At 42.0% G+C, this 21,839-nt stretch overlaps 1 protein-coding gene across 1 annotated transcript; it reads right to left on the bottom strand.

The window, feature by feature from the left end:
- Nucleotides 1–309: 309 nt before the first annotated feature.
- On the bottom strand, nucleotides 310–20,834 carry triqk (triple QxxK/R motif containing). Its single transcript, XM_070984793.1, has 4 exons — nucleotides 20,654–20,834; nucleotides 18,071–18,145; nucleotides 9,336–9,421; nucleotides 310–2,776 (listed from the first exon to the last, which is right to left on the bottom strand). The coding sequence occupies exons 2-4, from the start codon at nucleotides 18,129–18,131 to the stop codon at nucleotides 2,669–2,671; spliced, it is 255 nt and encodes an 84-aa protein (XP_070840894.1). The 5' UTR covers nucleotides 18,132–18,145; nucleotides 20,654–20,834; the 3' UTR covers nucleotides 310–2,668.
- Between the last annotated feature and the right edge of the window lie 1,005 nt (nucleotides 20,835–21,839).

Here is a 21,839-nt window from a genome sequence, read left to right as displayed (position 1 = left end):
AGATAGCGTGTCATACTATGTCATGTCATCCCACCTGTGCCTGCAGTGTGAATGTATAAGCCCAGAGCGACGGTGAATATCTGCTGTAGCATCTCACCACAGTGTCAATCCTGTGTCAACACGCTTGCAGGTACACTTGTCGATGCACAAGCAGCCTCGCTCTTATTAAGGCAAGGCCATGACAAGTAGGCTAACGAAGGCATAACTGTAGTCAATACAGTTTAATAACCCATTACTGATAGAGCACTGCTGTTTATGACTTGGCATTGATGAGACCTACAAGAAATAATGGCAAGCTTATACCCCATAAAAGTAAACCAATGGTAGGATTTTTTTATTCATTAACTTTTAAGACTCAAAGTAACGACTACACCTGCTTTTAACAGCTAAATATAAACCTGCAGGGATGAAGAGGTATAAAACATTACTGGTAAAGATAATGTCAAGGTGTTATTTAAAGTACACGCTGCCTAATCAGCTCCTATTGTTTGACATGCAACCCTTTATATTACTCAACATTTACAGTTACAGTAATAATGCTTAGCATTAATGATGTGATACAGCTGGCTGTTGATAATCATGATACCTTTTCTATCTACATTAGAGTTGTTACCTTAAAGGGTTCAGTTTTAAAAGTTGAAAACCCAGAAATTTATACAACATGCTAATTTTCTCTAATGTCATGCAGCCAGAAGCTTAACGCAAATTTAATAACATTCATTCAAATAAATTTGTCGAAAGGTCCTTTAATCTTCAGTCACATTATGCATAATTTATGCTTCCTTACAAAGAGACACATGATTTAAAAAGCCATTCAACAAAAATTATCCAGAAAAGTCATTCATAACACATCATGCAGCATCTCATAACTGAATCACAATGACAAAGCAAACTGTAAAAATGTTTATATACCATACAAGCCAATTCAATCATAGCACTAACCATCATACTATTGTGGAAAACGGCTTGCATCTCAACTTGCCAAACATGGGTCTGAATAAAGAGGTTGTGCTGCCTGATCCTTTTCCATTGTGCTGATGTCAGAGCTCTCGTAGTTGGTAATGGTGACCTTTTAGATAGCAGGTGTCATGTATGAAGGTCTTTTAGTTTGGGATCTCTATTGTTACACATGTGAGTGATTCACAGCAGTGGAGGAGGGGGTCTGGATGCACCAAGGCCAAATAAAAGCCGTTGGGGGAGGCTGCGGGCGCATGCTTATCATAATGGTTCCTCGGATATGTAGTCTTTTTACAACAGGTCAGTAGGTCATGGGAGAAAAGCGGGAAAAAAAAGGGAGAAACTGAAACCTCAAAATCGGTTTCACATTTCCAGAATCATGTCAGCCGCTGAAAACACAGTGAGGGACAGACACAAGTCTTGTTTTTAAAAGAGGCTCAGAGGGAAAAAGATGTTAAGACTGAAAGACGTCACAAGGTCTCTTGAGTGTTTGGTATTGTCCTTTTATAGCATTGCACTAATACAAAAGAGTCATCTCCAAAACAATGCATCAAACCTTTCAGACAACGGTTACGGTTGATGTGTGCCGAGAAAAACATGGAACGGAAAATGTGAAAAAAAGTGCAATTTCAAACAAAAAAAAGAAAGCAAAAAGGGACTAAATAAAAGCCCCTGACTCTACACTCCTTTGCAAACAAAGAATCACCAAACAGTGGAAGCACTTGGACTGAAATGGTTAAAGGAAGGTCAGTCTTTCCACCTAGCAGTGCCAAAGATTTAAGCAGTGGGATAAAGAGGCTTTGACAATCCTCCACATTCCTTTCTAAAAAGACACATCACAACAATGCACACAAATTATCAAGGTGTTCCTTATGAGTAACATGCAGACTCACCTCCATTCAGTCATCATTCATATCTGTAATTTCCATTCAAATGAAAGCAGAGGCTCATATTTGTGATGCTAATGCCGTGGATGTCTGCCTCCGCGCCGCATGTATGTGCGGCAGGTACAATGTGTTGTTCTGTATTCCGCACACATGTTCAATCAGGACGAGGGCTTTGTGGATTCTAATCTCACACTTTGTGATCTCCAGATATCCGGCAGGAGAGGTTTGTGCACTGGAATGTGAGGCAAGTGTTTGTCTCGATGTGACGAGAGGTTCAGCGGGAGATTTACATTTTTCTATTAGTGGAGCCAACAGCGGGACGTGACTCCACAGAATATGATTAACAGGGCTCCGTCTCAACTGCAGTTTGGAAGACTTGTGTGAAAACAGGTTCATTTGCTTTGCTGAATGTAGATTTTTTTTGTTGTTGTTGTTTTTTTCAGAATGTTTTACAAGAGGTCGCCGACCTTTTCTGTGAACAGTGATCAAAGCTGCGCCTTCAGATCGAGGCTCAGGAAAAAAAGAGAAGAAGACTGAAGTAAAATAAGTGACGGTATAATAATGATTGCATTTCCACTGTGTGCTCCTGTGCAGAAAATGAAGGGAAATAGGAATGTTAATGCGTAGATGGAAATTTCAAAAATGGCCTGAATGTTTGAGTTATTTGATGCATCGTGTCACTTCCCCTGAAGAAGCACTTCATCACCACAAAAGCGTCAGTCCCAAACTCCATATGGGGCTTCTAGGACACCGCAATCTGGCTGCATTCACTCTTGGATGAAGTGTAGAGTCATCAACGATGTCAACAAAGCGTCCTCCTCTTATTAATCTGCATCCACATCCAGGTTGATCTCGGTGCTCAGGTTGAGGTAGAAGAAGGCGTAAACACAGAGGACAAAGAAGAGGATGGCTGCAATGACCAGGAACGCATCCTGAGGAGGAACCAGAGACGCTGTTAAGGAACGGTGTTCTTCTATAAAACTATGTCTCATCCCTCGTCTGAATTTACACACAGGAGCAGCTCCACTTTGTTTGAACGTGTTTGCATGGTTCTGTAATTATTGTGCTTATTTATCAGCGTTGTTATGTCTATATTTGCCAAGTCTGTTGTCTTCCTTTTCATCTAAACTCGCTGCACTCCTAATGGACGTCTCACCAGCCCGACTCTGTGCGCAAGAACATGCTATTTATTAGCTTGTTTTGAAAAGTAAAAAAAAAACTAAATATGAAATATTTAAGCTGTGATTTGTGAATGTGCTTTTAAAGACAAATGTAATTACAGGGCTGTCAATCACCGCGCTTTCATCTCAGCCATTTATGTAAAAATCTGTTTTTATACAAAGATGTAAACTGTTCAAATAAAATTAAGCCTGCTCCGCAGTACGGCAGGAGCAGGAAAACACTGTGTTACATTCTTTATTTCTTCTGACACTGCTTGTTGTTTGGAGGGTACGCTTTTCTTTTGCACCTAACTTTATTTACAATCACCTGTTCTGTGTTTCATTACAGCTGATCTCACCATACAGACTCATGTTTGACGAGTCCACACTAACAAATACTGACTATACTGTAACTGTAAGTCTTAAATTGCTGCACTCAATCAATCCTACTTTGATCAAATCCTAATATTATTATACTCGTGCGGCCATTATAAAAACAGAGAAATTATCATATTGTGTATTATACATGAAAAAGCACAGACAGCCACAAAACAGCCCAGCACTGGTGTTTTTAAAGCTATCCATACTGATGAGCTTTTTTTTTTTTTTTTTTAAAGCTTTGTTTACAGCACTTGAAAACACACGCTTAGTGCTGATGGAGGGCCGGACAAACAGATGTGTTTTCAAATTTCCCTGCATTTGTGTGGAAATGGTTTCAGACTCTTTAAAAGTAAACCAGATCTCCCACAGTAGGTGTTCTAACTGATGGAGCCATTTGCACATTAATGACAGAAAGACTCACTGTGGGAAATCGTTACCTGATGAAATGAAAGTAGGAGTCAGGTGACACTGACGGTAAACATGCCGCAGCAGAATTACGTGATTTATTATCGGATAAATGTCGTGTTGTATTAGGTTTAGCGAGCGTTGGATAGACTGTTTATTGAGGGTTTGCATAGTTTGGAAAGCGTGAAAGCAAATCACTTCCTTCTGAAGACTGAATCATTGATTTGTTACAGGTTTTCTGTTGATGCAAAGAGAATAATTAGAAACGTACTGTGAAGTAAAACTGCATGCAAGAAAACAACCTTTCAAAATGCATCACGTTTCAAAAAAACCAGGCACTGACCGGAGGATTATACTCGATCTGCAGAGAGCCTCCACGGCACTGCTGCCACTTTTACCGAGAAGTTAAACTTTCTTCAACAAAATTGGCCTATTTCTTCCTTGGTTTTTTGTTGGTTTTTTTTAGATTTTCTATTGGTTAATTGTCAAACAAATTGAGGCTTTCCAGAGGAGTGGCATTCAACTTGAAAATGGGAATTTGGAGCGCTCGTTCATTATGTGGTGCTCACTCGATTACAATCTTCATCAGCTGGAGTTTCATTAGGGCCACTCAGAGTATTGAACAATGCCAGTTATTCTTTATCAAGAGAACTCATTAGCAGCAAACTTTCTAATCAACACTGGAGAGCTTTAAAAGAGAGCTGAGTACAGTCTGATTGGGGTTATTCAAAAAGAAATATTTGATTTGAACATGGAAATTAGTTTTTCCATCCAAACTGGGCCACGACAACAAAGGTGACGTGACGAATGAATGCGAAACATATGACTGTAAAACTCCCTCATGACACGTGATTCCAGCTTTAGCAGAAATCTATCATCTTATTCTTCTTTGTGGATTCTTTAAGATGAAATTATCTGAACCCTGTTGATCTAAATCAGCCCCTAATGTGCCATTATGCCACATATTCACGAGTGACGGGCTGAGGTGATGCAAGGTTACAGTGAGGGAAAATGACAAATGGGAAAGCAACAAATGAGACGAGTACACAGAGAGAGCCATGACAGATACACAAAAACAGAAGCAAAGGGAAAAATATGAATGCCAATTTGAGAAAACATCAGTTCATTGCCATACGTAGCACGCGCACACAAAGAGGACGGCAAATTCAACCCACTGGCCAAAATGCAGAGGAAAAAAAAAAAAAAAAAAAGCAGAAATGAAAAACAAGAGTGAGACCGAAAAGGAAAACAAGTAAGAGATAAGGCTCGGCGCAAACGAGGGGTGGTGGCGGGCTAATAATAATTCCTCTCTGACGAAGGAGGGGGGGGTTGACAATTAAAAGGCGTTACAGCATCCACAGCTATCTGTGTACATGTTGTAGTGCCTAGTCATCAGCGGCATTGGTCTTCATTAGCCTCAGCCCACATTTATCTACATCCCAGCAGCCTGCAAACAGCTTTAAGTCCTTGCTTAATTGGAAAACTTTTAAATTTCATGCACTTTAGTTTCATATATTAACCGCCAGGCTCCCACCGCTTGATTTACTTTCCTATTTTGCCGGTGCCTCTGAGAAAAGAGAACCATTATCAAATCACAGAGGCTTGATTGTTTTCCGCTTTTTCTTGTGGTCTCTCGCAGCTTTGAAAAACATGACAGAGAGAAGTGTTTGGAATTCTGCCGACCATATCGCAAAGAAAAATTTGGTGCTCGTGACGCAGGTGAGCCTTTCGTTCGCTGAAACAAAAGCGCCCACGACATTGCAATCCGGTTGTTTTTGTCGCCCCTCTTTCTTTGCTTCAGGTTTCAGAGAGAAAGAACAGCTGGTTACAGTGACTTGTCTATGAAAACAAGCTGGAGGGGTTTTGGTGAAAACACTTGAGCTGTACGAAGCACCTGCACTTGATTGAGATCATTGTTTTCAAGAAGAGTGGCCCACTGCGTTGACTCTTGCCTTGTCTCACAAACACATTTGTGTGCGCCCACACACACACACACACACGCAGCCTCTCTGCCCACATTCTGATGGAGACCCCTGGATGGGGCCCAAGCACATCATCATCTTCATCATGTGGCTCTCTCAGCACCGACGGCAGCTGCAGCACACTCGGCATGCTGGGAGCTGGGTCCCTGTCACCCTGGCGACAAGCCACAGCTCAGCAGACATACCCTCATCTGGTCCTTTTATTCTCCTCCTGGGTTTGTTTGTGTGTTTGTGTGTGTGCGTGTACATCAGTCTGTATGCGCCTACGTGCCAAGCAGGAGAGATGCAGTGTGTTTGTGGCTGTGTGTGGGCGGCAGTTAGACACCAGCTACAAACAACTGTTGGTGCATTTTGGGCTGCGGTTGGTAAGCAAGTGTCACAGTGACAAATAACCAGCCGTTCATGACTGGTTAAATAAAGGTTGCTAATTTTTTTTTTTTTTTTTCTGCTTGGTGGTGACATCATAATACTTTCTTGTCCAGTAATCAGCAAACACATCTTGAATCCTTCATACTTTCACACACATCCATGCTGTATCCTTCCAGGGCTGCAAGTCATCATTCATTATTAATTACTTATTTCCAGACGTTCGTTCATTAATCAATTTATTTTTTTCAGCTGCATCATTATGTCTGAGAAAATAGTGAATTGTTGCACAGCCAAAGGTTAAAATTGCTTGCTCTGTCTGACTAAGTGTTGCGAAAATTGGTGAAGTCTTTTCATGGGAATTAACAACAAATAGAAGGAATAAAATGGAAAACAGGGGTTATTTGCTAAGGTTGTGTTAACCATGTCCTGTGCAGAAACAAACCTTTTATCACATCATGAGTGGACATAATTGCAAACCTTTCTAACAGAAATGAAAAAATTAACAACCCGACCAACAGTAAAAAACATGGAATGATGTTCCAGTTAAAATCAATAAAACAGAGAAACAAAACAATCCTGTTGAAAGACGGATCCTGCAAATGTTTGGCATATTTTCTCAATGAAAGAACAACCAAAATCTGAAAATATGTGATCAAAATTGACCTCCATGCTCGGGCTGAAACTCTTTTTATACATGGTGCAACCCCGTTCTGCATGCTTTAGCTCTGTCAACGCTCCTAACAACCTCGAAGGTCTGAGTGAGCCCCATCAACAGCCAGCACCGAAAACACATCCAAAGGTCTGCTACAGTTTGGAATCAGGTTTCCAGTCCAGCATTCTTCACAGTTTATACTTTTAAGAGTTTATTAGCAATGACTGGACGGTGCTTGATATTTACTGTGCCTGCTCATCAGAACTGCTCTTTAAAGCACTGTAATTCTTGTATGAAAGGTGCTAATAAATATAGGTATTATTATTATTAATTACACAAAGACCCAAAATAAATACGAAAACATACACGCAACATACATCCACAAATGACAGCTGGAAGATACCCAGAGTCATTATCTGTAGCCTTCATCCTCCGCCAATTCCATAAGCAATTTTTTCCCAACTTTCTAGGCTCAGCAGCTAAATAAGACCGAGGGAAAACAGTGCAGAACTGAACAGAAGGCTAGTGTGCCAATTAGACAAGGCAGCAGGTTTATTTTCTGTGCCGCAAGCAAGTATACTGGAGCTGCTTCGAAGGCGCCTCTTCTTCTTCTCTGGGCAAACTGAGGAGAGACCGCAGCCGACTTCCTGCCAGTCTCTTCGTTCCTGCCGTCTTCACCCCATGCCACCCAGAGTTTGAAGCATCTGGACAGGAAATATGTCTGCACGAGCATCCCGGCATCAACAAGCTACTTCTGTAAACACACCGTGACTCGACACGTGTATGAGAACACGGACACAACAAGTGGCTGAGGTCAACGTTTTCTGCAGACAACTGATCGCTGCTGTGGGAACAGAAGTTCTCCCTCTCTCAATTTCTCTTTCTGAGCCTCTCCATCCTTTCCTCTGCCAACTTACCCAGACTGCCCTGCTACGAGGACAGCCCCAAGACAGCCTGCCCTGGCAGCTGCCAGATTCTCTGTGCCCGCATGTCTGCTGGCCCTTCTGAGATGCCAGCTGCATCTGAGACCAGCATCTCAACCAGGGACAGAGAACAAGGAGGGGGAGAAAGAAAGGAGGAAGAGATACCTCACACAGCAACATTCCTCTAAAAACTGCAGCCAAATCATTGCTGTAAAGCACAGGTTCAGAGGCAGATGGGGGGCTTTCTTCTCTCATCACAGAGCGGCGTAAAAATCACAACTTTATGTAACGCTAAAAGGACTCGATGGGAAAGGAAGCGTGACCAAATATCCTTTACATTTAGGCTGAATTTCAATCGAACTCCGGGGCCAAAGGGTCTAAGTCAGTTTAATATGCTCGTCCCAGAGGTATTTTTAATCCGACCTCTGAAAATTCCCCTCGTCTTGGGCGTGAAAAACCTGAATTATTCATAAGCAATATCAATATTTCAAGATATGGACTAATCTAATTGGATTAAAGACGTGCTTAATGAGGCCTTGCGTGTCTAAGAGATGCATATTTTAAAACCTGACCATTTCACCCGATGTTTAATCCTCACTATGATTTGTTCATCTCTGTGTACTACGTGCCAACTGAAGCTTAATGAGGAAGTGAATCCTTTTGGCTTTTGATGTAGTGTAAACAGAACCAATTTTCAATGCAATGGAAGAAAATAAACATGCAAAAAAAAAAAAAGAGAGAAAACGCTGAATGTTTTCTTACAACCAATTTTTAACAGCTATAAAAATCACTGAGGACCTGATTTAATCTGATGGTATTTCAAATTTCAAAGGGGATTTAAAAAACCTATGACGGTAGAATTCACAAGCTATTTCACTGGCAAGGGCTGACTCTATATGGAGAAACCTTGAAATAGTAAAACTGTTTATTGGGAAGCCAACTGATTGAGGAAAAGCATAAACAGCGGCGCCACGTTTGCCAGAGTGATAAACGTGGAGTCATCCATCTTTGCCTGCACAACAGCTCCTAATCGCTGCAGCGTGACAAAGCAACAGAGAAAGATGCACTTTTCTATCCGAGCAACACCCTCGCCTCCCTTTACGTTCACATTCCCCAACTCTACCTTATCGCTTCATTGTATTTTTCCTCTCTGCTTGTTATATTTCCTACGTCTCTCTCACTTTTGTCCCTTTCCATTGCTCCTTTACCATTTAAATCCTTCCAGGTATTGTGTTGAAACACTGTTAAGTCTCTTCTTTGTATGCACGGGAGAGTATCGTAAACTTTATTCCGCAGACTCTCCCATTCTGTCCTTTTCCTAACGATGGTTTTCAACACTTCATTTCAGGTTGATAGATATTATTGCATTCCCCAAAGACCAACGGTAAGTTGTACGAGAGCTACGAGTCTGGGATATGAAAAGTGATCTGGTGAGACACGCTCTCAAATACGCAGGCAGACAGACAAATGGAAAGAAGGTGGCTGGCAGGCGGACAGACAGACAAATGGAAAGAAGATGGTTGGCAGGCAGACAGACGAGCAGAATCACAGATGGGCCAAGAGGAAATAGTGGAGGACATGTAGATATAGAAGAGACAGGAGGTCCAGGCCAGTCTCACCCTCAATCCAGAGGAATTCTTCTTTGCTTCGGCTTTCAGCCGCGTGGCCTTTAGGACTGACTTTGTCTTTTTATAGTCCTGCTTACCTGAAAGAGAGAAAACAAGTTGGGCACACCAATCAAACGACTGGAAAATCATCATTTTGAACAACAGGTTTCACTGATTGTTTCCATGTAAGCAGAGCCCTCATCGTGCGTCCCTGGAAACCACAACTTCTTACTTTTACACAGTCAGTTTTTTGCAAAGATTAAACAAACAATACATAACATGTAGTTCAGTATGTAACAGATATGATGTATTGATCGCTTTAGCTAACTCTATGCACTTGTCCCAAAATGTCCAACCTTTTCTGCAAGTCATGTGACTACTGACCTCTACTGTAAAATGTAATGTCACAGTGATCACACAGTTAACAAAATGAGACACGTGAGAAAAAAAGGTGAAATGTATCATTGAAATTTAACCATTTCTACAATTTCATTTAGCCACACGTTACATGCGTCCAAAATACAAAGAATCCTTTGTGGCCTGAGCTGCACACAGCTCACCTGTGCTTGTTTGACGTCCCTTGGGTTCAACTCTCATGGGTGAGTATTGTGGGCAAACCAGCCACCTGGCAAAGCATGTGTGTCTATGTGTGTGTGTGTGTGTGTGTGTGTGCGCGCGCGCGCCTTCACATGAGGCAGAACCGGCTGTTTTGGTCTAATTAGAAACAACACACTGCAGGAAAAAGAACTTTGCTAACAATAGGGTGGAAAGGCAACAGCTTGCTGAACAGTGTGTTTGTGTGCGTGTGAGAGAGAGAGAGAGAGAGAGAGAGAGAGAGAGAGAGAGAGAGAGAGAGAGAGAGAGAGGTCCAGTACTTCTATCTCTGTGAGAACCAGTTTGGACTGTGGACATATTAATGAGTCCTTAAAGATGTTGTTTAGAAATGTAGTTCATGGTCAAATCTAAGATTAGGATTAGTTTAAATTGAGAGTGGTATAGAGGAATGTGTGTGTGTGTGTGTGTGTGTGTGTGTGTGTGTGTGTGTGTGTGTGTGTGTGTGTGTGTGTGTGTGTGTGTGTGTGTGCGTGAAGCCCCCGGGTCAGCTTCAAGGTTTTCTCTGTTGCTGATGTGACATGCAGAGGCCGCTTGGAGTTTTTACTCCCAGCCAATTAAGCCTCATTTACATCGAAAGAGAGAACAAGAGAAGCAGCAAGGAGAGGACAGAAAACATCCACATCCATCTGGAGAGGTTGTGGGAGAGAAAAGAGTGAAAAAGAGCTCACGAGAAAGGAAAAGAAAGGAGGAGTGTGTGCACGGTGTGATCCTGAAAACAAACAGAGCTGCGTCGTGCCGCAGCGTGGGGAGCAGAGGTTCTCCTCCTCTGGGGACAGCCATGGAGGAGAGAGGAGATGATCATTAGCATGGCTTTCGCTTTTTCAACCCGTTCCCTCGCTCGCTCGCTCTACTTCTTTTTCACTCGGCTCTCTTTCTCCATCCCTCCTAGCCTCACACTCCTCCTCCACCTCCCTCAGACTCAGTGGAGGGCTAATAGAAATGGGGAGCATGTTGCCAGTAGCAGACAGTGAGCTAGTGGGAATTCATTAGGAGGGCCACTGGATGTCTCCTCCACTTGTCAGAAAGTGGAGAAGGGGGAAATTTGACTGGAGGGCACCTCAGGTTGCTCACCATTCACAGAAAAATTGTGCAGGGACTTTCAGACGGCTGGTTGTGATCATGTAAGACTACAGGAAGTTACATCACATGCTACAAATCCCATATCAAAGGGAAAACAATTACAGTTTCCAAATAGACTGTGGAATGTGCAAAAAATGAAATATTTATATGGCAATTATCTTATCTTGCATGTAACAGCAGGGCTAGTAGCAAAACTACAGCAGCTGGCAAGCTAACCACGGACACACCAGCCATGCTAGTAGGTCACAATCATCTATTTTCCGTGTACTGATCTGTTTACCCCCATTTTGTTCTGAGGATTGCACATGATGACATTTAATAAAGAGTCACTGAGAGGGGGAAAAAGCTCTCCAAGCTAATGAGCTTTCTGACTGACAGTTAACTGGCTATCGATCAATGGCGAACATCGTCTAATTTAAACTTGACACGTGAAAATTGCTCAGATTTGCTTCAGCCCTGTGAGATAATCTTTTGCAGAAACTCCATTGAGACTATCTCATTTCACTGGCTTTTAAATATCACCATCATTTATTTATATATACTATAACATTTTCTCTTATCCTGGATATTTGGGAAATGCATTCCTCGTATACAGAAACAATAATCAAATGTGCAAACAAGGTTTCCCTTGTCCTGTTCCTGTCCTGTACCCAGTTAAGAAAAACGGTGCACACTTGTAGCTAAAACTGAAGCCACAATTGCACAAGCTGCACTTCCTGTTTTGATGCCAGTTCGCTTTGTCTGGCTATCTGCGTCCCCTCAAGCTGGGGTCTAAATGTAAAGGTAGAACCTTTTTCAGCATTTACAACATCTCCCACAAACTGCTACCTTCTCTCATTCATGGTGCTAAACTTGCTCCAGGTCCACATGGAGAAATTACATTTATATGCAAAAATCCATCACAACCCAATACACCCATGACCATCTGGTGAGAATCAATACTTAAACTGGAGTAAAATCGAAATAATTACACCAAGAAGCAGAAATGCCAGAGAATTACACAAGGCTGGGTAAGGTACTGTAATGCTGTATTACAGTGGCGTAGTCCTTAAAGCCTCATGCTGCATTACTCCTGCGGTTTGTCTGCGTGGACTGTGCGCGCGCGCACGCACACACACACAAACACAATCAGACGATATTGCATTGGGCTTATGAGCACTCCTATTTGTCACTGCTGTTCCCCTTGTTGCACCAGCAATGTAGACACTTTCTGTCACCAATTATCTACCTGCGCTGGGCTACACGCCGTCCTCCCATCACTCCCTGCTTCTGCCTGCCACAGTGAAAAGGCTTTACTGTCCTCCTGAACAGCAACGACAATGCCGAGACTCTGAGGAACATTAGACAGCCCAGAGTCCCTGCTGAGAGGCTTCCCTAAGTGTGCCTTTCATTGAAGTCATCACTGATTTCATGTCAAGAGGACAAGAGAAAAGTGAAAGTGGCCCTCTCTCCCCTCCACACCACTTACTGTACATTCCCTTAGATGTACGTTCGGTGCTTTTTCCTCGCTCGTTTGCTGTTGCACTTACCTGCAAATGGTGTCTGATTAAGACTGCGGAGAAATGAGTTTTTATCTTCAGCTATTGTTCTGCTTAGCATAACGAGACAGGTAGGGGGTATTAGCTAAAATTAGCCACATGTGACTGAGTGCTCAATCACAGGTGGAGGAGGGGGTGAAAGGTATGTGATTTGTGTGTCACACAAATTGTCCATTAAAGTGAAGCTTGAAGAGACGTAGACATCTTAGCGTATCGCAGTTTGTCTGAATGAAAAGAAACAAAAAAAACCTTATTTATTGCTGCCGTATATACTCATTGATTCTGTGCCACCTTTACCGAAGCCTGGCCACATCAGTATTAATGAAAACTACATCAAGAGGCTGCCTGAATGCATCCCTGCTTACTGTAGCTGCAGCAGTGGAATACTCAAAAGGGGCGCAAAGCGAAGAGGCAACATGGATGATGGCTTAAAAGCAAAACTCATAGTACATGACTGTACCAGCAGGAAGCAGCAAGAAGACAAAACACAGTGCAGGACAAGTGCTTCAGGCAGAGGAGACAGATGATGGAGTCAAGAGTACCACTGTTACAGATCAATTAGTTTCCCTGTTAACTACTGACTTTTGCCTGAATGCGTCAGTGGCTTCTTTCAGTGCGAGTGGAACAGATGCTGAAAGCATTTAGATAACATTTAGTGGCCCTTATGAATTACTCATTGTCGTCATACCCATCTGATTCTGCTCTAGAGTGTTGGTTGTGTGGAAAAGTGTCACCGACATGAAATATTTTGTCAATATAAAAAAAACTACATAGAATTTGGGATCTGGGTTCAGTAAGTCACAGCTGAGGTTCTGGAGCACCTTTGCCTCATTTCATGGCAGAAACGCCCTGCATGAAGGGGTTACAGTACTCTGTACAGAGACTCAAGTATCCCTTTACGCAAAGTTAATATTCTGATGGGGTTGACAGGCAGGAAACCGTCTTTGACAGTGTCATGGTACAACCACCCCTCGCTTCATGCCACGTCATGATTCCTGGATAGAAAAATGCATTAGTTTATTGAACACACAAAAAGTAACCTCATGATACTGATCATGGTCACTCATCATAAAAAACTGCTGCTTCATCATTTGACATGAAAATCTATGTCACTATTAGCAGTAAATAAAAAGCTGACCCACCAGAATCACATCTCTGGAATGCTCTGCCTCACAAATGACACCTCGCCGTTTGGTTGATGTATTTGTGTTTCTATGTACCTCTCTCTGATCATTACTTATTTGTTTGTTTCTTTGAGTGGGAAATGACTCCTGAATCTCTCTTGCCTGTATAAATTTGAATTTTAATGTGTATGTGAGCCAAATGTATGTATGTTTGCTTGTTTGTTTTGTTATATATGTTCTTGTTTTATCTCCTGAAAATTTAATAAACATATATTAAAAAAAAAAAAAAAAAATCACATCTCTGAGACACCCACTGTTGTATTAGCTGTTTTCCAAGTCGGTGCCTTCTTGTTTATATCTCTCTCCATGTTTCCATGTGTCAATCAATTGTGCAAATCTGAAATCAGCTACTGCAAAAACAAGCTGCTCCTCAAAGCAGCATTACCAACCCAGTGCACCACACACTGCAAAAGCACCTCTAGCTCTGTTGGTCTGACACGTGCAGCATTAGAACGGCATGTGAACGTGTGCTCGCATTAAATTTCGTCCCTAGTTGAAAATCAGTGAATCAGCAGGTTTGAATGAAATAGCCACATGTTTTCACAGGAGCAAACAATGTGGTAATTAATTTTAATGCCACGTGTTCATTGATTTGCTTCTATTTATATTGTGCCATGTTTCAAGCATGGCAAAAAGACCGGTGCGTCTCTGCTGCATGCAGATATGTGACTTGAGGTCTGCAGAAGAAGAAGAAGGAAAAAAGCCCTTACTGTGCAAAGAAATACTACGTTAACATTCACAGATGTGAGCAATAACGCTGTCGGTCTACAGAAACTCCAGGCCAAACTGCAATGTCTAAAAAGCTACAGCACACCAGTGGTCATGAAGGCAAAATTACAACAAACAAGCACACGGGTGCATCAAGACAAACACAAACCCACCTGAGAACTCTAGCATGTGTGTGTGTGTGTGTGTGTGTGTGTGTGTGTGTGTGTGTGTGTGTGTGTGTGTGTGTGTGTGTGTGTGTGTGTGTGTGTGTGTGTGTGTGTGTGTGTGTGTGTTTGTGTGTTTGCGTCTGTGGCGTCCTGCATATGCACGACACGCAGAGCGATCTGGACAGACAGACCGCCGTCCAGAACTCTCTGAGAGCTCTGGGACAACTGGGGCAACAGACTGACAGCGTGTCTGACAGTTCCTCATAGTTTGCTTCGCTTCTGTGTGTCTATGTGGCACGGCGGCCAAATAGTCAGTGACCGCATGGTGCGGATCGCTGGCGTCTGCCAGGGTGCATGGCAGTGGAACTGGAGGGCTGACGCCAGACGCATGGGAGATATCCATGCCTTGTCCTTTGCATCATGTGTGGCGAGGAGAGGGGAGGCAAAATCTAGCCCTCCATGTGAGATGTGCACCAAAGGCACATACGACAACTAAATGATGATTTTTGAGAAGAAGAAAATGATACTTTGTTATCGATTTCTCACATTTAATTGAAGGAGGTCTGATTTTGTAGGTTTAATCTACTTTACGGTTTGAAATAAGTCAGTAATTTTTGAGTGTCTTTACACAAGGCGACAACTGCAACAGCAATCATTACTTGACCACTTGCACTTCGTGTAAGAACACTATAGCTTTACCTCTCCTGAGGGCAGCTTGGCACAGTCAATTATAACAGGCTTAATAATGGTATTTAAAAGAGAGTGTCAACAGTGGCCCTTTGATGGCCATCTGACATGACAAAAGCACTCCAGCAGAGATGATGGTACAGCTCAACAACCAGCCTGGACTACTGCTGATGTTCCATGAATAACGAACCCTATTACGAATTCAAATTACCACGTGTGGCCCTTTCCAGCTCTCAAAAGACCCAGCCCCATGCTATCTCTGAAGATTTCATTTTCCTCTCCTAGGTCTTCTCCCCCCTCTCTGTTTTCCACCTTTTCTGTTAAACAGTGGTTTAAAGAAAATGCCCGATGGCCATTCTTTTCAAACTGAAGGAAAAACGGTAGAAATTGAGGGGTTGGAAGGAGGCAGAGAGAGGACCAGAGCGTCCCCAGCACCTGTGTTACATGTTTTCCAATTGATGAGATGTCCTGAGAAACAAAACATTAAACGGGAAGGAAAAAAAAAACAAGACTTGGTGTGGGATGTGACAGTGGGAGATGAGCTTGTTATGTCTGTCTCTCATTTGTTGAACATGCCGGGTTTTCTACAAAAGCAGATGGTTAAAGGATATCTGTGGGCTAAATAATCCTATGCTTCTGACCACCATGAAAATATATATGACTGTCATGCTGCATTATGAGACTGCAGCCCTTATAGCAAAGTGAAGTGAACAAGACAATTTCTCAACAGGCTATGGTGTCACATTTTCATCGTCTAGAATTAACACTGAGCTTGAGAGACCATGCCTCGAGTCCTGTTAACATAAAAGCAATACCAGGAAATATAAAATGTGGAATAACCAGAGGATGTGAATCAGCAGGTGGCAACAACCATCCACAGGGAGGAAGGAACAACACCATAGTTGACACATCTTATGGGGGGGGGGAGTACAGAACATTTTAATCAAAAGAAAAAACCAGAGGGGTGTGATGTTTTGAAGACAGAAATCTATATAAATATATAGGTGATGAAAACGAGAAACGGGGTGAACAGGAATCATCGTAATCCAAGGTGTCTTACTAGTTTTATAACTGCACTCTTCTGGACGCTGTCACTGAATCACCATGTTCTGACTGATGGGACGAATTGCTCTTGTTCTCCTGACAGAAGAAATCTGTCAAACAGGTGGTCTTAGCCAAAGTATGAATTATAATGGCCTGATTTCAGCAGGTACGGTTGCACTGAATGTGTTCCCGCCGGCTGATCTCGGCCATTTTTGACAACGCTTGAAGTCAGAAGTCAAGGAAAAATGACCGAATCGACAAGATCTGAGCAAGTCAACGCAATCATGAGACATGAGAGGAGCACTACTGCAAAGAACCTGGTTCTTAGACCCATAGCCAGAGGTCTCCTGTGTGGAGACACCATGGATTTTTTTTTTACCTGGTAATCCAGGGTGCCCTGCTAGTTTTATAACTCGTCTTCTGGATTGCGTCACTCTCTTCAGCTCATCTTTGACAGCTGTGACTGTTGCCATCTCTACAAAGGAACTCGTTCTCTCCTTAGTCTCACTTATTTCAGCTCTTACATATGTTCCTAGATACCCTTGGATCAAGACCAAGACCAAGACCAGGTCTTCAGTAAGAGCCTCATACCATTTGGTGCAAAAATCTTCTTTCTTCTTCTTCTTTGGATCCGAGATTGGCTGCCTTTTGTGTCGAGGAAGACTACTCAGTCACATTTCATGTGCACAATAAGCCTTGGGTTTGAAGTAAAATCCTTAAGCCTATGAGGAGAACAGAGCTTTCCTTTGTGTTTCCATCAGTCATAGCTGCTCGCAATTATTCAGCTTTGCCATTGGCAACCTCTTGGTTTTGCTCCACAAGAGGAAAACAAAAACAAAAAGACATGATATGAGCTGTGATCTTCAAGCAACCACAGCTGACATGCTGAAGGGGACCAAACTTTTGATTGATACCGACCATATTGCCTTAGTTAGGCCTTTGTGATGTAAGAGGAGAGATGGGGAAATAAAATACCGCAGGATTAGAGTGGTATTCAGCTTTGACAGAACAGCTTCTGACATGAAGCGTGGAATTCACTGTCCGTCAGTAATGTGACCTTAGACGCCGCTTGTTCGTCTCTAAACGTAATTACTTCCACAGCTCGTACACTGGTTCTAATCCAGTGAGTCTGGTTACTTTTCAATGCAGGACAAACCGGAAATGTTTCCAGGACTGTGCAAAGAGATTATGCTTGCAAAGAGTTGGGCTGGTCTGCAGTTTGCCAGTATGTGAAATGATCCCAGAACTGCTCACTGCAACACAAGCATCATGTGCAATTTACTGGGTGTGACATTAGCTTGTTTATGTGAAAGGACACGGAGCTGATTACTGTGTTGTGGTACAATTTCCCCCCATCAAGCAATGAGTTATGATTTTGGTTGACATGTAGTTGCACAACAAGCCAAAGACCAATCTTAACTGTCAAAAAGCATCATGAACCAATTTACTGAACTTATTGTTTTAACTGTCAGTTAATACATTGATTATGTTTTTGATTACGCTATCAATCATTTAGTGTACAAAACACTTAATTTACCGAAAAAGCCCCAAGAGTCAAGTAAACGCATTTTATCTAAGCATTTCTTTTGCTCGGCCTCGAACAAGTGTCAAAACATCAAATCAACTGACAATGCAGGATATTGTTACTTCATTTGATTTCAGCTGACTGATTTAACATGGATCAATGAATTAATTAAGCAGCAACTGGATGAATAAAGACTCACCGATCTGTTTTCGGTACTGATCAACCGGTAATCCAGTCGCACTGGCATCCTTCCTCCCCATCCTCCTCCTTCAGCCTGAGGAGAAACGAGCAGAAAAACAGCCCTCTGAGCGAGAGAAGTTTACAGCTGCGTCTCAATGTTACACCTGATCATTTAGTTTAATCAAATACGGATATAGCTCCATTCCCGCTACTGTAGCCTGAGATAACGTGTGAAATCGGCAGGAAGGATTTAAGTTAATACACAATCATATATGGTGAAGAGTAGTCAGTTTTGATCAGGCAGATGGTTTATCTTTCACATACATCTGCTAGACATAATTAAATTAATTCTCACCACCTTCCATGTGTGTTACTTTCACAGTATGTGCACTTCCTATCCATCTCATTTAGTCGAACACCATTTCCCTTCACACCATGAGCTCTCTTTGATTACCCTGACAGCTCACATGGAAGATATGAAGAAAAAGAGCGAGGAATTATACAGTTTCCTTAGGCTCAACTTGTAAGTATCGAAGTGCGCGACTGTGGTTGAGGAACAGAATAAATGCCAGTCTACAGGGCTTGTACAGCTGTGTCACACCTTTCTTCACAACGAGCTAAAACTCAGTGTGTGTTTCTTGCGTCCATCCCAGACGTTTGTTTCTCAGTGAGCACTCTGCTCTAAATTCCAGACAGGCTCCCTAACAACACACTGCATCAATCAATATTGTAGCCTTCTGTTTAAAATAGTGGAAAAAGCGAGTATGAGTCAAGGGGCAGGCCTGTGCTTTCTGATGATACTGAAGAGGCCCGTTCTCTGCCTGAGGGATTTGAAAGATATGCACGATATGCTTTGACAGATAACGCTCAATATCTACCACGTCCTGCTGGTGTAATGATAATAAGAGGTTTTTTTTTAAAAAGCACTTCTAAGTGTGACAGGGAAAGAAATGTATAAGCAGGTGTGCACAGGGGAGAACAGAGAGGGAAAAAGTATCTACGTGCATCCTAGAAGAACAGGAGTGGTGAAGAGTCTTGAGGTGCAGCCGGGGAATAGAGGAAAGAGACTGAATTAGCATGTTCAAGGAGCGTGGCTGGCTGCTTGTGCTGACTGATGCCTTCTCATGGGAGACTGCCGCCTTGGGAGACCTGAGTTTTACCTTACACTCAAAACACTGTTTTCAGCTATGTACATTTCAAACACTGCCGGTGCCAGCACAGGACGAGGATGTATGCACAGCTATTGTATCCTAGCTGCTGGATACCAGAGTCAGCAAATTAAAGGAAGCGAGAGGAGGACAAAGAGGAAGAGAGGAAATTGTCCAAGTGTAATGTTTACAGTCGGACACGGCGGGCTCTCGGATTTTCCGGCCATGTTGTTCTGTGCAGTAACATGACAATATTATGTATATCTAAACTGCCATAAGCAGCACATATGAAGCCTGTCGTCACCTGTGGTCATTCCCACTCTGAAATTTTCTACAGATGTGTTACAGTATATTTCACATTTGCAGCAGTGGGGTATAAAGACATAGCTGACTACTAGAAAAAATATCTGAGCACAGTAACTGGAGCACTGCTGGCTGATAAAATTTGCCTTATATGCATAGATGACAAGGCTACTATTACTTTCTAGTCATTACTAGAGTTTGTCATAACTTCAATTACTGGAGACCTAAACTACATCTAGCAAGTATTTTTTTAATAATGTCTTGTGGTGTGCTGAGGTTTCATCCCTGGTGCAGTAAAGCTTGCCACAGTAGCCTTGAACAAGGTGCACCGTGCCATGCCAGGTAATTGAGAAAAGTAAGTGACAAATACATTTTTTATTTGCACATGGTTACACCACGAATTCCAGTCTAGGAAAATACTGTAAATATCTAAAAACCCAAGAAGCAGACTGCATTCACAGAATAGAAATGAAGTACTCAGTGAACAGTTATCTTAAGTTTTAAGGGAGGATTTTGCTTTAGCTTCAGCTAGGTGGACCGAATAAACTCAAACTTGTCGTTTTTTCATGCTTAAACATTTCACAAATGTGTTTTTCCTTTTAATATTTTTTTGTATGATTTGTATTTTGTAATATTGGTGAAGGGGTCACTATGGGCTGTGAGCAACTGTGCCAACACTCACTGCTTTTGTGCACTGAGTAGGTCTACTTTTAATGGTATTAAGCCAACCAATTCAGTTAAATTAGTATTTTCACAGTGTGGCATTAATACTTTTCCTTACCTAAATGATAAAGGATACTGAATACCTCCTTCACTACTGGAACTGAGTGAAGACATGTAACTCTTATAACACAGCGTGGTGTTTTGTTTTCTGTGCTCTTTAATTTCGCAGTATCGCTTTCAGCCTGTCACCATCGTGGGAAAAGGACCACTACATGCATATCTGCGCTGTTGTCTTCTGCAGTCCGGACCGTGAAGAAGAAAGTCTGGCGCTTGCAGGACTCATGCGCTTTGAAGCCTCTCCTTTGTTAGCGTTTGAACAAGGGATATATGACTCAGATACATCATTCAGTGGATATAAACATCGCAGTGGAGATGTCGAGGACTACACACAGCCTTCATTCATCGCATTCACGAAGACACTTACTTACTTTTCTTGTTTATCGAGAGACTGTGTCGCTTAGCAGAGGTGTTTCTGCATTACCAAACGTCTGGCTGCTGTATGTGGACACGCGGGACGACAGAACTCACAATTATATTGCCCTTTGAGCCAAATTTCTCTAGAATGCCAACACACCACTTCTTCCATTCAGAGTTCCTGGTTTGCACGTCAACACTGGTGACCGACAGCCTCGTCTTCCAATCAGATACGGGTATTTGTAGAGCTGACCAATAGCACGGGCACGGGGCGGGGTGTTGAGATAAAAACATTAGAGGAGCACGTGACGAGTTGGAAGTCGGGACACTCCTTTTGATTTCACACAATTTCAGCAGAATCACGATATGTTATGGAGAAAAAAAACACAAATATAGAATATAATACATAATCAGTGCTGGCAGAAGTATTCAGATCATTTATTGAAGTCAACGTAACAATAACACTGTGAAAATACTGGACTACAAGTTACAGTCCTGCATTCAAAAACGTACTTAAGTAAAAGTAAGTATTATCAGGACCATGTATTTAAAGTATCAAAGGAAAAGCAGTCATTCAGCAGAAAAATGTTTCACTATTATATCTGTTTTTGGATTGATATCACTGCTCTGTTAAATGTGTATGTTGTGTTGTTTTTACTGCTGTATATGTTTGGAAGTTTAATCTGCAGCAGTGCATCATATTCTGTAAGATCATCATATGAACCATTTATCTCAAAAACTGCCCGGTTTCAGCACATCAAAGACTGTTTTTAAACAGTTCATTTATCTTAAGAAGAAGGAGAATTTTCTCAATTTATAAAGGAACACTTAATCCTACAGTTTATCAGAAAACTGTCCGATAAATGTACGTTCCAGTACTGTAAATCATTATAAAACTGTGGTGCATTCCCCCCAAGTAAATGTGTATATTTACTCATATACTATACTGTACAATATTACAATAATAATACAATGCTATACAAATGTAATGTAATTTTCCATTATTGCCTCTTTGTTCTCACCTTCAGTATATTTCCGAGGGAAGTGTTGTAGTGTTTACTGCAGTACATTTATCTAACAACTGAAGTCACTGCTTTGCAGATTAATTTTTTACAGTGCATACTAAACAGTTTATCAGGTTATAACTATGATGTATAGTTAGAATCAAACAACCAGCAGAACATAAAGCAGAAAGAATCT

The sequence above is a fragment of the Chaetodon trifascialis genome, chromosome 17 (genome assembly GCF_039877785.1).
Source record: "Chaetodon trifascialis isolate fChaTrf1 chromosome 17, fChaTrf1.hap1, whole genome shotgun sequence".
Lineage (NCBI taxonomy): Eukaryota > Metazoa > Chordata > Actinopteri > Chaetodontiformes > Chaetodontidae > Chaetodon > Chaetodon trifascialis.
Note: the sequence above shows the minus strand (reverse complement) of the source record. Positions and strands in the feature narration are given on the sequence as shown.

Bases quoted from the DNA above. Each gene is read 5' to 3' on its own strand.
- triqk (XM_070984793.1), bottom strand. From the start codon at position 18,131: ATGGGGAGGAAGGATGCCAGTGCGACTGGATTACCGGTTGATCAGTAC. The intron at 9,422-18,070 runs GTGAGTCTTTAT...TCTCTCTTTCAG, and splicing joins TCAGTACCGAAAACAGATCG to GTAAGCAGGACTATAAAAAG. The intron at 2,777-9,335 runs GTGAGACTGGCC...GTTCCTCCTCAG, and splicing joins AGAATTCCTCTGGATTGAGG to GATGCGTTCCTGGTCATTGC.